Source organism: Emydura macquarii, unplaced genomic scaffold (genome assembly GCF_026122565.2).
Source record: "Emydura macquarii macquarii isolate MOO-44397 ecotype Brisbane River unplaced genomic scaffold, CSIRO-AGI_Emac_v2 contig_3220, whole genome shotgun sequence".
In the NCBI taxonomy this organism is placed as follows: Eukaryota; Metazoa; Chordata; order Testudines; family Chelidae; genus Emydura; species Emydura macquarii.
The window spans coordinates 508,331-523,405 of record NW_027133357.1 but is presented as its reverse complement, the minus strand read 5'-3'; the positions used below and the strand labels follow the sequence as shown (position 1 = coordinate 523,405).

General features: G+C 43.7%; 1 protein-coding gene across 4 annotated transcripts in view; it reads left to right on the top strand.

Moving 5' to 3' along the window:
• Window positions 1-15,075, top strand: part of LOC137142504 (mitochondrial import inner membrane translocase subunit Tim17-A) — a 29,259-nt gene that overhangs the window by 4,317 nt on the left and 9,867 nt on the right. For 2 of the 4 annotated variants that reach the window (XM_067531906.1, XM_067531909.1), the window contains exons 3-6: window positions 1,990-2,053; window positions 4,556-4,684; window positions 6,872-6,982; window positions 9,853-10,303. In XM_067531906.1, coding sequence (XP_067388007.1) covers window positions 1,990-2,053; window positions 4,556-4,684; window positions 6,872-6,982; window positions 9,853-9,923 — 375 coding nt within the window. In that variant the 3' untranslated portion in view covers window positions 9,924-10,303. Of the gene's footprint in view, window positions 1-1,989; window positions 2,054-4,555; window positions 4,685-6,871; window positions 6,983-9,121; window positions 9,824-9,852; window positions 10,304-15,075 lie in introns of those variants that run through there. The other 2 variants (XM_067531908.1, XM_067531907.1) reach the window with 2 other exon arrangements.

The window sequence follows — 15,075 nt, the reverse complement described above, 5'->3', positions numbered from 1 at the left end:
ACTTATGCCTTTGGGATTTCATGGGAACTATATACAGGTATCACATCACACATTTCCCTTAACATCATCAGCCAAACTGGGTGGTGCTGTGACCCCCAGCACCAGATCACAATGCCGAGAGCAGAGAGCTGGACTGAGCCCAGTGGAACAGAAGCCGTCATGGCAGGGTGAGCGCAGGGCAGGCTTGCTCTCCTGGCCCAAAACCTCCTCTTCACACTGGCCCATGATTAGGGTTGTGCTGGAGGGTGCATATACATAATGGTGGGTTGCAAAAAGGGACAAAAATGCTTGAGAACATTAGATTGGGACACTGGCCTAAGAGGTGGCAGATCCCTGTTCAAATCCCTTCTCCTCATGAAGCAGTGGGGAGACCTGAATCAGGGGTCTCTCACATTCTGGGTGAGTACTCTACTGGGCCAAAATTTACAAGATAGCTCCTCCTCCCCCTTTGTGCCCACCCTCCACAACCCCTGAGTATTGTACTTGGAGTTAAGCATGCACTGAGCACACCTACCAGATCTGGACACACAGGGAGGTTAGGCAGAGGAGTGCCTGTCTTCCCCTGGTTTGTGAATTGCACTATAGCCTGGGAATCCAGATACCTAGAGTGAGGCAGTAGTTTGCATGCCCAGATACAGAAGCTTAGGCACCTAGGTAACTTTTACTTCAAAAAATTAGACCCCAAGTGAGTTTAGGCACCTACAAGGTTCGGCAGTAGCTGATTGTGGGTTTTATAAGTACCAGTTGCCCTAAATCTGGGATTTGGGTGCCTGATTCTCTTTGTGAATCTAGCCCGTGGAGTTCTGTGCAGACTAACATAAGAATAGCCCCTACTGGGTTAGACCAATGGTCCATCTAGCCCAGTATCCTGTCTTCCGACTTCAGAGGGAATGAACACAACAGGCAATCATTGAGTGATCCATCCCCTGTCATCCACTCCCAGCTTCTGGCAGTCAGAGGGTTTGGGACACTCAGACCATGATGTTGCATCTGTGACCATCTTGGCTAATAGCCATTGGTGGACCTATCCTCCATGAACTTCTCTAGATCTTTTTTGAATCCTGTCAGTTTTGGCCTTCACAGGATCCCTTGGCAATGAGTTCCACAGTGTGTCTGTGCGTTGTGTGAAGAAGTATTTCATTTTGTTTGTTTTAAACCTGCTGCCTATTCTTGTGTTATGTGAAGGAGTAAATAATATTTTCTTATTGACTTTCGCCACACCAGTCAAGATTTTATAGATCTGTATCATATCTCCTCTTAGTCATCTCTTTCCAAGCTGAAAAGTCACAGACTTTTTAATCTCTCCTCATATGGAAACTATTCCATAAACCTAATAATTTCTGTTGCCCTTCTCTGTATTTTTTCATTTCTAATATATCTTTTTTGAGATCTGCATATGGTATTCAAGATGTGGGCATACCATGGCTTTATATAGAGGCATTATAATATTTTCTGTCTTATCGTCTACATTTTTCCTAATGGTTCCTATCATTCTGTTCACTTTTTTGACTGCCACTGCATATTGAGTGGACGTTTTCAGAAAATTATCCACAATGTCTCCAAGATCTTTCTTGAGTGGTAACAGCTAATTTAGACACCATCATCTTATATGTCTAGTTGGGATTGTTTTCCAATGTGCATTACTTTGCATTTACCAGCATTGAATTTCATCTGCCATTTTGTTGCCCAGTCGCCCAGTTTTGTGAGATCCCTTTGTAGCACTTTGCAGCTGTTTTTGGACTTAACTATCTTGAGTAATTTAGTATAGTCTGCAAATTATGCCACCTCACTGTTGACCCCTTTTTCAAGATCATTTATAAATATGTTGAACAGCACAGGTGCCGGTACAGACTCCTGGGGTACACCACTATTTATCTGATGCTTAGTAATAACTATGTCTGGGTCTGAAAGGGTGCGATTTAATTAGCTGTAAAACTTAAATATGCTTAGTTATGTTTCATTCTGATTGTCATCTTTGGTTTATTGCAGGGTGTAAACCACCGGCTGCGGGGAAGTTTGACAGCTATTAAAACCAGAGCACCACAATTGGCAGGTAACTGCAGTTTTTACAGTCATCATTTTTAAGCCTATTTTTCTAATTTTAAATGAGAACGTCAAGGGAACTGAATAGCTCAAGGGATTTGGATGGGATTCAGAACTTTTCACATCTAAGGACTAGAGCCACAAAAGCACTTAACTGCCACTTTAGGCACATAAGCCCAAAATTGAGACCCTCAAAACTCTCACTCAATTGCCATCTAACCCTTCAGGTGCCTAAATTTCTGTTGGTAGTGTGTATATCCACCTCACTCCTGACACCTAGTTCACACCTAAGCCCCAGTGAGATTTCCAAAGTAGGTGTTCGTCCACCTATCTTGCCTGCGAGGACCAATCCAGTAGTTGTTCTCAGGGGCCACCTTAGAGCAAATAACTGACTAGGTGGTCATACTGCTGAAAAGGATCTGGGGGTTATAGTGTGCCAGAAATGGAATATGAGTCAACAATGAGATGCAGTTATGAAGTTATCGTTCTGGTGTATCTTAACAGGAGTGATGTATGTAAGGCAAAAGAGGTAACTGTCCTGCTCGATTTGGCGCTGGTGAGGCCTCAGCTGGAATACTGTGCGTCAGTTCTGGCTGCCACACTTTACAAAAGATATGGACAAGTTGGAGAGAGTCCTGAGACGAGCAACAAAAATCATAAAATATTTAGAAAACTGGACCTGTGAGGAAAGGTTAAAAAAACAAAAACCTAGGTATGTTTAGTGTTGAAAAAAGAAGACTGAGGAGGGACTTGATAAGTCTTCACGTATGTTAAGGGCTGTTATAAAGGAGACAATGATCACTTCTTCATATCTACTGATGGTAGGACAAGAAGTAATGGGCTTAATCTGCTGCAAGGAAGAATTAGGTTAAATATTAGGAAAAGCTTTCTAACTATAAGGCTAACTAAACACTGGCATAGGCTTCCAAGGGAGGTTGTGGAATCCCCGTCATTGGAAATTTTGAAGAACAGTTTAGGCAAACACCTGTCAGGGATGGCCTAGATTTACTTGGTCTGCCTCAGCTCAGGAGGCTGGACCAGATGCTCTCAAATTACCTTCTAGCTCATCATTTCTATGATTTCCTATTAGCTAGCTTAGGCGATCCCCACTCAGTTTGTTGGGTTTTATAAGTCCCATTCTTAGGTGCCTAACACTCCACATACATTGTATAGGGAGCCTGGGCACCTAACTTGGGGCTATGTATTTCATTAAGTGTCAGGGCACCTAAAGTTAGGCACAGCAATGCTGAGCCTGAATCCTCTTTTTGGATCTCGCCCTAACTGGTTATCTGACCTACAGTATGTTGTTTTTGTGAAAGGAGTCAGGGTTCTCAATAGACAGCTATCCAAAATCACAAAATTACTGTCCATAATTGGTCTCTTGTTGGCTGTTTCAGTTAAGGATTTAGTCAAAATAGGGTTGTTAAAGTTTCATCACCCTTAAAGGTGATTTGGTAATGAGGTGTACATGTAGTTATAGTCCTTGCCTCCCTGTTGCTATTCCAACAGCATAATCTAGGTAATTTTATTTCAAAGAATAAAAAGGAAGGAATATTGACTAGACCTAGCAAGAGGGAAAAATTGAAGGAAGAAAATGCATTAGTGGAGCAGGCTCCTTGAAGAGCACAGATTGATGTTCCATTCTGGAGAAGTTATTGTTGCTGCTCATCGTGCCCTTAAAACAGAGGACTTAAGTCTCCTGTTTTTATTTTCAGGCATTAAGCTTTTTACAAGCATGAAAGCACTTTATTTTAAAGAGGATTCCCAGAAAATTAACTCGGTAAGAAGTACATCTTACCATCTCTGAACTAGATGTTTGTTAAAAATATTTTTTAAATTTGCTTTTCTAGCAACCTTGCCAGTTGCATTCGGCTGGTAGCTGCTTTACAAATTAATAATAATTATGTTTTGCAGATGTCAAAAGCAGTATTGTGATAAGATACTGAACTGTCCTAAATCATTCTTTTATGATTTTTATGTATTAGCAGAAGTGTTGTAAGCAAGACATGAGTAGTAATTCTTCTGCTCTACTCCACGCTGATTAAGCCTCAGCTGGAGTATTGTGTCCAGTTCTGGATGCCAAACTTTAGAAAGATGTGGACAAATTGGAGAAAGTCCAGAGAAGAGCAACAAAAATGATTAAAGTTGGTCTTGTTTAATCTGGGAAAGAGAAGACCCGGGTGGGGGGGGCGGCGGCGGCATGAGAACAGTTTTCAAGTACATAGTAGGATGGAAACTCCTTTACTCTCACTGGTATATGGGAGGTTTTCCGTTGTCTATCACAAATCAATTAATAACATTGCCCACTTTATTGAGTGAGGAGGGATATTCCCTGAGTTTGTTCATGTAATGTTTTAATCTAGTTCTTGTGAGTTTGGGTATATTTTAAGGCTTGAAAGTAAGCTTCCTAAAATATTACAACACAAAACTTTATAATGTGTCTAGAGTATATCTTTGGTTAGTGGACTTTACTGTGCTTTTAAAAAAAAAACTTTTTTTTTTTTTTAAACAGGTAGCTTTGCAGTCTGGGGTGGTCTCTTTTCCATGATTGACTGTAGTATGGTGAAAATGAGGGGTAAAGAAGATCCTTGGAACTCAATCACAAGTGGTGCCTTAACTGGAGCCATATTAGCTTCAAGAAGTAAGGAACTGTGCTCTGGGGACAATGGGTATTGAAAAGCCTGTGTCTTTGAAACTGTAAATTGTGTCTACAGGATCACTAAAATGTCTGACAATCACAAAGAACTTCATTTATCTTTTATGAAACTTTGGAATTCCATGTGCTTCAAAAGCCATATTGAATCTTTTTGTTTTCTATTTTTAATTGTCTTGACTCTTTTATCAATAAGGGCATAATACAGTAGAACCTCCAATACAAACACCAGAGTTACAAACTGACTGGTTAACTGAACACCATATGGAACCGGAAGTAAGCAATGCGGGTGGTGGGGGACAACAAACTGTATTGCACCTTAAAGATCAGAACATCTGGGTTTCCTGTCTCAATTCCACTTGCCATGTGAGGGGCAGTCACTCACAGTTAGGAGGTGAAGATGCTGAGGTTCACATGCACTGCTCTGAACCTCTCCTGCCAGCCCAAGCATGCACCTGGGTTCTGTGCTGTTTCCTGTTGTTTCACTCCCCCACCCTGCTGGGGGATGGGAGCTGTTGCTATTGCAGCCAAAGCCTGGCCTGGAGCCGGAGCCTGCTCTGGAGGAGTTTTAAAGGGCCACAGCCTGTGCACCGATGTGGCCCAAGCTTTGCCCGCAGTGAGTGAGTCCAGCCAGCACCTCCGGGAGTGCAAGGGGCAGGGGAGGGAGTGGCACTGGCAGCGGGTTGGTGCCAATCCCCTGCCACGTGCTGCCTCTGGAGCATGGCAGCAGTGCACAGAACAGGGTGAGCCCTGGGGAGAGGCGGCTGAGGGCTGGGGCTTGTAGCACCAAGAATGCAGGACAAGTCTCCCAGTTCAGCCCAAAGGCAAGAAATAGGAATATGGCAGGGAGCTGCTTGCAAACCAGGTAATGGTGCCAGGTGACACCTTTGCAGAGATCTCTCCCAGCCTCAGCTGGAAAACATTGATTACAGGTTACTGTATCATAATATTTTGTTTAGAGTTACAAACAAGCTTCATTCCCAAGGTGTCTGTATCTTTGAGGTTCTACTGTATATTCAAAATGGTTATTTAAAGATCTTTTAACATGGTGGAGTAGAGTTTACTCTTGAGTTGCAATACACCATTTAGGCCCGATTCAAGAAGTATTCTTGAAAGTCAGTGGGACATAAACATTTAGTAAATGCTCTCCTGAATAGTTCCATGTGTGAAAACTGGAAGCAGAGCAGTTAGACTTTCTCAGCTGTGTTTTGTTGAGTGTACTAATGTTGACAACACTGGTTTTTGTGTGTGTCTTAATGGATATTGAAGATTTAATTTGGTGGATGAAAAGTTAAGCCTGGATAGTACTATTTTTCATATACTAAGTCTACATTGGTTTTAATAAATACTAATATTCTGAATAGTCTAATATCTCTTAATGGTTAAAATGATCTTTAATCCAAGTGATAATTGCGTTAAATATGCCAGCAAATGACTACTTGGACTTCCATCTGTTAACTGCAGCATAGAATCTAGAGTAGACACTTTTGTGAAAAGGGATGAACTTAAGCACATGCTTGAGTTTTTTGATTGGCCAGTGCCAATACTATGAGGAAGTGTTGTGTGTGTAGTGGTTAAAGCGCAGAACTAGAAGTCAAGATCTGCCACTGATCATCTGTGAGACCTTGGGCAAAATACTCACCCTCTCTGAGCCTTCATTTCACCCTTTGTAAAATGAAGATGACAACACTGTACAGCACCTTGCACAACGGGGTCCCGGTCCATGACTAGGGTCCCTAGACGCTACTGCAATGCAAATAATAAATAGCACCTAAGTCACAAGGGCATTGAAAAGTGTTTTGAAGTCCATGGATGGAAGGTGCTAAAGAAAGGCAAAGTAAAATCACTGTACTCTTAAACAGTTCCAGTACTATCTTGTTTCATCAGGGAAAGAGATGTGTAGTAATTATACCTTGCATCTGACGAAGTGGGTTGCAACTCACGAAAGCTTATGCCTGCAGAAATTAAATTTGTTACTCTTTAAAGTGCTACAGGACTCTTGGTTTTTTTTTTTTAATTATATCTTTATTTGTAATGTTAATGGCTGATGCATCTACTTCACAGTCTGATCACTGGAGTGGTGGTAATTGCATTAAAAGTGATGTATCAACTGCCAATCCTGTACAAAAGAAGGTTTTGAAAAACAACATTTTTTGTATTCTGACATTTTTTTAGATGGACCAGTTGCCATGGTTGGGTCAGCTGCTATGGGAGGAATACTTCTAGCTTTAATTGAAGGAGCTGGTATCCTATTAACAAGATTTGCCTCTGCACAATTTCCAAATGGTAGGTGTTCTACACTTCAGATTACAGTACCTCAAAATGTTTATAATACTTTCTGAGAATACAAACACTCAGGTACAACAATTTATGGGAAATGAAATGGCCAGATTCCTTTTTCAAGTTTTGAAACGCCAAGAACCTGTAAGCTGATTTTCTAAGTTGTCTTTAGGGTTCTTCATTCTATATTTGTCTTCCAGATTTATAGTTCGGTTATTAGATATTTTTTTTAAATCTACATAACAGACAAATTCACTCCTACAGTATTTATCAGACTTCTTTCCCCAACCTTATCACATTTGTACTTTTTTGTCCCCATCTCCTCTTCCACATTAATTCATGTGTGAACAGCTCTGCAGAACAGATCTCAGTACATAGGTAAATTTAGTCACAGATGTCCATGAGAATGATTTTTGCCCTCCAGATAAGTCTCTCTTCTCTGATGTCTTTTTTCAGGTCCCTGAATATACACGAAATGCAGATGAGTGTTGTAAGCAGTAATGCAATATGGTAGTGCATCAGAACAGTTGCCGTATTTGTTTATATGGCATACATAAACCACTACCACATGTTCATGGGTGAGAATAACAATCCATTGTTGTGCAGGCCTTGTAGCATAACTTTGGCAAATCTTCATTCATTCTTGAGGGCACAAACTGAAACAGTGGTTTTAGTTCTTACTATTGTGCTACCCTTACAGCCTTTAGTCTGCCTGTACTGCACTGAGTTCCTCTCTGAGAGTTTCTGGGGGGAATTCTTATGTGGTTGAAAGCCAACCTGTCCTCCTCCAGCAGACCAGTTGAACTAGTAAAGCAAGCAGGAGCAGCACAATAGCAGGAATTGAAAACTCTGTTTTTCCAAAATCTATATATGGTATGGGGGTGGAGATAGCTCTCTCCTGAACTAGGATGGATACTTCTCTAACAGGATTTTGGAAAAATTCAGAATTAGGTTTTCAGTTGACAGCACAGTTTCAAGAAGTTGGTCGGCTTGGAGGGTTTGAAGAACAATTGTATAATGTTGGATTCTAGGAAGAATGTAGATAAATTCTGGGGCTCCAAAGGGAGGAGACAGAATCAGGCATTAATTCAAAGAGTGTAAAATGCAGAAGCATGTGATTTTTCACCAAATCAAGTTCCCCATCCATTTTTGCTGCCTCTGGACCAAACAAATTCCACATCTATGCTGGCACAAGGTGTAAATGGTGTTTAGTTAATAAGATGCCTTGTGTATTTCCAAGAACATGAAAGATCATGTCCCTGTTTCTTAACACGCAGCATCAAAACACAAATGAAATTAATTTGGGAAGTTTTTCCTGTTTGGTTGCAGACTAATACAGACAACAGTGTATGTTTTAAAGGCTCTTTCCTACTGGAAGGGAGCTAGAAACAACAATTTCAAGGCAGAGATTGGGAATTTAATGTGAGGGCCCCAAATCTTTTATTTCAGTGACTGTGGAGAATCACTTTCCCTGATAATACTCTGACACTGCATGGTATTCCAGACCCCCTATTTTACACCTGGTCTCTGCCACATCGTTACTAGGAATATAGCATTCCTAGATATATTTGACTCGTGTTCTTATACTGAATAATTTTCAGAGAAAGGGCAGTCTGATGTTTACAGCAGCAGGACTAGAAGTCCATTCTCATTTCTTCCTCTGACTCACAGGGTCAAATCCGTTAACCTGTCTTTGCCTCAGTTGTCTCATCTGTAGAATGTGGATAATACCCATAGACTGTTATGATGCTAAAGTATTGTGGCAAGGACTATTAATTTTACAGAGAAAGGATTTCAGGGTTTTCTTTGCAACTATAATAGCTAGAGACTACCTCTGTTAAATAAAATGCAATCTGAAATAAAATGCAGGTGCAGCCTGAGCAGGGAGGAATTTATTTCACGATTTCCATGCAGTCTGTGAAATCGTGACTTACACAGGGCCTTAGGTATATTATATTAAGTAATCCACTAATTCCTGGTGAACCAGTATTTCAGCTTCTGTTCAGTGGCATTCTGATTAGTCTGTCCAAATTATCATAGTTTTTCCTCTTTTAACCAGAATTGTTTTGTAAATCATGTGTAAGTTATTAGTGAAGGAGTACTATCTGATGTTACACTTTATTAAGCACCTCTCCTATGCTGCAGGTGCCTAAATAATAAAAACATGTGGTCTAGTGGTCAGAACAGAGTTATAGAAGTCAGGGATCCATTCATCTCCACTGACTGGGTGATATTGGGCGAAGTGCCTGAATCCCATTGAAAGTTGGTGGGATTTAGGCTCCTAAATATGCAGGTAATTCTGAAAATCTTTCCTTTCATTTCTCTGTCCCTCTTAGCCCATATCTGTATAATGGGGATGAAAACACTTATCCTGCCTTGCAGGAGTGAGTCTTTGTTAGTGTGTAAAGCTCTTAGGGTCTTTCATTCAAAGAAATTGTGTAAGTGGAAAGCCTTCTTTATTCTTGGTTCTGCTAATGCAGAAAAGATTTATATAAAGAGATACTTTGAAAGTGTATCACTACTTTTGTAATAGATCCCTGTCCTACTAATCTTTCTTTTGTAACGTAACATAAAAACAGCCACACTGGATCAGACCAATGGTCCATCTAGCCCAGTAATCCTGTCTTCTGACAGTGGCCAATGCCAGATGCTTCAGAAGGAATAAACAGGACAGGTAATCATCAAGTGATCCATTCCCTGACTCCCAATCCCAATGTCTGGCAAACAGGGTAGGGACACTTCAGAGCATGGTTTTGCATCCCTGCCCATCTTGGCTAATAGGTCCTTCAATGGCTATCTCCATGAACTTATCTAGTTCTCTTTTGAACCCCATTGTAGTCTTTTGCCTTATTAATTATTTTCTCCCCTTTTTACAGGCCCTCAATTTTCAGATGATCCCTCCCAGTTGCAGCCCTCCCCATTTGGAGATTACAGGCAATATCAATGATTACATTATTCTACTGTTTCATATTGTACGTGAGCTGTAATTTATAAAATGCTGGAAGAACAAGATGCAGTATGTTTTAAAACCTTAAGTTGGAAATGTATGGTAGACCACTTTGTGCAAACTATGGCAAGAGGACACTTTTTCACTGTAAAGATTCCATAAGATAACTTTTAGAAGATCATAAATATATTTATTCACCAGAGGATTCCATTGTTGTAAAGTCAATATGTCTGACATAACACGTTCAGGCTTAAGATGAGGACCAAACAGAGTGCTGTAATACTTTGGATATGGAATGAAATACATTTCCTTGGGGATGTCACTGTAGTGTGATATTAAGCGTTATTGTTACCATTAACAATAAAATCATCTAAAATTTATCCTCTCTTCACCATCACTTTCACATTTAGGTCACAATACTGAGCTTTTTTGTTTATTTTAAGAAAATACATTCATCTACCTGAGTTCCAGTCAACACTCATGAGATGAGTATTGGGGGACGGATATTGTGTGTTGTCTATGAAGAATAATACATTTTTGTAACTATCCTTTGTGCTACATAAAGTATTTCTCTCCACATAAATTAAATCCCAATTGTAAATAAAATATCTTGCTTATAAAAGGTGCCTGTTCCAGAATTGTCTTTTCTACAGGGCAACTCTCCCTTGATTCCTAACTCTCTGGATAATATATATGACAGAGAAATTATATTGTATGTGTGATAAGTGCACTTTAGCAATAAGTCAAATTCCCTATTTAACTCTCCATATTAACTCTCTATAGTGGAAATTATATTGCATATGTAACATATATTCCAGAAGTGGCTTCTGACCACCATGAATGATGCATCCAAGATCCCTGTGTATGAACACCAGGGAGTGGTGTTGTCGAGTTGTTGCATTGGGGGATTATTTTTAGCAGCTCCTTAGAAATGCAAGGAGCAAAGTGTTACCCTTTGGTTTTTGTGTTTGGGGATTTTTAAGACCGGATTTTTAAAAAAAAAGACATTGGGAAGGGTGCTTGTGGGGGGAAGGGGAGGAAATGGAGGGGTGCTAGGATCCCTTGGGGTAGGTGAAGAGCTCAGCCTGCAGAAGTGATGAAGTTTGTGACCCTTAATGATGATCTCGAAAAGGATGAGGTGACAAAATTTACACCTAGATCTATAGAGACTTAAGTGCTTAATTGTTTGTGTAAGGCCCCCCACCCCCAGTTCTCAAAAACCACCACTGGACTACCACCCAACCCCGTAGGGGTTTAAGTTCCTCTGGTGGGCCAGGCCTAAACCCCCTGAGCACTGATACCACCCCATGGCTAACAAGTGTTTCAGAGTTTGTATTGAAACTGAGGCCCTGCCAGCCCCAAAACAGGATTCTCAAACTCCGCGTTCACCTGCCCATCTCTGAGTATACTCAGCATACTCAGATATACTCAGAACATGCCTAAGCCCTGGTGGATGTCTGTCAGAAAGGACAGCCAGGGTGTGTGTGTCTGGGTCCAGTTTAGTGGTCAGGGCACTTGCATGGGATGTGGGAAACTCAAGTTCCTGCTCTGCCAGATTTGGAGCAGCAACTTCTAGCTGTGGTGGCCAGCCTGGGTGGAACCTGTTAATTTTACTCAGTGCCAGGTGTACTGGCTCCTTTTTATTAGCTTCACTGCAGTTAGATTTCCACATTGTGAAGGATCTGTTGGCTCAGATAACCGCTAGCCCCTTGCCTTTTAGCGAGGTAGCTTACTTCTTGCCCTTCTGCCTCCCACTCCACGAGGCTCTTGGTTATAACACACTGTTTTCTTTGTGAGAGAGGTCCGTGTTGTCTGGTAGGGCAAGGACTGACTTGGGTCCAAATACAGGCAAGACTTCACAGGAACAACCCCAACTAAATCATCCCAGCCAGGGCTTCATCAAGCCGGGCCTTAAAAACCTCTAAGGATGGAGATTCCACCACCTCCCTAGGTAACCCATTCCAATGGGTTCATTCTATGCCAAGTGTTAGTATAGTTTACTTTAAAAATAAAGTTTTGGCTGAGCTAAAACATCCTACTTCGGGACTTGGACTGATTGCTAACTGTTAGGGATGACACAGACTTTCATGGGACGGGGGGATGGGACAGAGTAGACTCTGTTTGCTACTGCAGGGTTCCTACACCTTCCTTTGCAGCAGCTGGTTCTGGCCTTGGCTGGCAAGGGGACGCTGGGCTAGATGGCCTTGGGGCTGATCCTGTCTGGCCATGCCTGTTTTCCTGTCTTCCCTCTTGGTGGCATGAGAGCAAGTGTTGTTTACCTTGGCTCCAATAGATGGGCTAGGTGCTTTACAGCGCCAGTGCTTCCCCGGGCCGACTGAGTCACAGCCTCCCAGGGCTGCTCTGCACATGGACCACTGACCTGTAGGCTGGTGCAGCGTGCTGCTGCCACCCTGCCTGCCCCCGTGCTGCAATGCTGAGGGCAGGGCCATGCGCTGTCTGGCTGCTTCACCTCCTTACGCTCCCTTGGTTTCCACAGAAGGGAGGTGGGGTTGCCGGTGTGAACAATGCCCTGGAGCAGCCACACAGGGCTGCTCCTTGCATGTCCAGCAAGGGCAATGCTGGCCAAGTGATGGCATGAGCCAGGGCTCCTACCCTGAAGCACTGGTAGGAAACATAAATGACTCCCAGAAGATGGGGGCTCTCCCTGTCTCTGTCCAACCCCCCTGTCCTTTTCCCTGTCCCTGAACATCCCCCACCCACCCCAGGCTGCCTTCCCTGCAGTGCAAAGGGTGGTCTCTACCACACCATAGTCCTCACACTGCTTCCCCCCCCACCCCGGGGTCTCCCATGCTGCTGCTGTACAGTGTCACTTCTCCACAGCCACCCACCCTGAGCCATAAGGCCCAAGAAGTAATGTTAAAAGATTAAAGCAATCACATACATAGAAGTGATTTGAAAGTTCACATATATCAGGTTTTCAGTAGAATTGTGGCGTTTGCAGGTTTGTACAGTCCCGCTGGTGTACATCTAGTACCTGGATGGGTCTCAGTCCTTTGTTTCACAGCTTCAGTTGTAGATGAGTTGATCCTATTCCAGAGGTAGGTGAAGACTAAAGACTGATGACTGGAACGACTGACTAAAGACAATAGGGATGTGGTGCAGCTGCCTTTTATGGTAGAGTGCCAGGCTGCTGCTTGTGGAAATTTACATAAATAATATGGAGTCCAGGGTCACATGAGTAAGTCCTGGTGACTCAAGAGCCCCTGGGCTCCTTCCCTGGGCTTATTGTACCTTCGGGTTCCCTTAATGGGCCATTAAGAAGCTAGTGCTGCTGCCATCCTGTCTGGGGTGTCGCCCAGAAACACAGCACAAAATGAATTACAGATACACCAAACACAGCCATACCTGCCAATACAGATCTGACGTACACAAACAATATCATCAGCCTTAGCGAATTATAACCTTTCTAGCGGTACCTGACATGGCCTAGCTCAGATGCATTAGTGCCATTTTTGAGGTATTGATGTTAAATATAAATGGTCCCCTTAATCCAGTCAGTGTCGCAGGCACCTTGGCAATGAGCCAGCCAAGCCTCGCCCCAAGGCTTGGGGCTGTGCTGGGGTGCAGGGAGCAGCACGCTGTAGCTTGGGCTGGAGCGTTCGATGATCTCTAATCCCCACCCTGCACTGCTCTCAGCCCCAGAGGGAGCATTGGTAGGGAACCTTGCCAGTTGTGAGTATCAACAGTGGCACTATTTGGTCAGACTTTCCCTAAACTTCCTGCAGCTTCGTGCCATCCCATTCTGGCTGCAGCAGTTTCACGGCTTGTGCGTAACTCTGCTGGTGCTAGCTTGAGTCCATGGCCTTGTCTATGCTGGCAGCTTTGGGCACTCTTGCCACCATTGCACCCTGTAGCCTAGGGTGGGCGTTGTCTGGCCCTACTTACAACTGGGCTAGAGGAGCACCTCCACCCATGCTATGCTACAGCTACCAGGAGCAGGGGGTTGCTTGAGAAGGGTTGGTGCATTCATCTCATCAACCCCTCCCTGCATCTCCCCTTGCTGCAGTGTTAACAGGAGACCTCTTTCTGCCAGACTGCCAGTGTTTGCTTGTCCTGTGCTACCACTGTTAATCTCCAGGTGCAGAGAGGCCCAAGTGGGTGTGACCTTTTGGCTGCCCAGTGGGCATGGGACAGGTATGTTTCTGCAGCAAAGGCTGTGCCGTGTCTGTGTCCCCAGCACATGGCCTCGCCTCTGCCTGATCACTCCTAAATAAAAGTAGCCAGGAGCTCTGCCTCTTCTGCACCTCAAGTACTTGGAGCCTTCACCATCAGCACCAGCTGCTTGGAGCCTTGGCATTAACGTGGACAGTGCAGCCTGCAGTGCTGCTGGCAGAAATGGCACCACCGTGTTCACTTCAGTCAGGTGAGTTGGGCTGGATGTGCATGGGAGGGGAGGGGTTCTCTGCTGGGGAGAGGGAGCCTTCAGGAGCGAGTGACGTACTCAACAGCAATAAGCAAATATCTAAAAATGCCAAGGTTGGCGTAGTGGAGAGGCAGCTCAGCAGGTTGGTGTGTTCCTGACCTTTGTCCCTGCACCAGCCGATCCCCAACAGGCTGCCCCATGCTCTCGCTAGCTCACATGTGGTGCACTCTGTCCCCGGGTGCTCCACGAGCAACTCACTGGAGTGGAATAGGAGGTCACCACCCCCATTGCAGCACCCTTCTCCCAGCGTTGCCTCAGCCTGTGCAGAGTCCAGGGGATTCCTTGGGGTAAAGTGCAACTAGTCAGAGTATGTCTCACCAATACCATTTGTTCTCTCATCCGTCCCGGCACCTAGGCTGTGCTGAGTCCAGAAGCAGAGTCATTCATGGTGCTGGGAGATGCAGCCCCTTCAAAAAGTTCCCTTTTGCTATCAAGAGTGGGGGCCACCCCAAATTACCACTGAACACTAGCCCCATCACCCCTGGTTCACAAATCTTCAGAGGTGGTGGCAATTTTTGGGTATCAACGCAAGATGCCCTGGACCTTGGTTATAGCAATGATGAGCTTCCCCTCTCCACTGCGGGCTCGTCCTCTTGAAAGCCAGCACTGAGGTGTCTGACTGACCCCCTGCTCCCCCATAGACTTTCATCTGTGTGACATCTCCAGGGGCTGCTGCTGGAGGGCCTGTAATCCTTTAGAGAGGAGGCT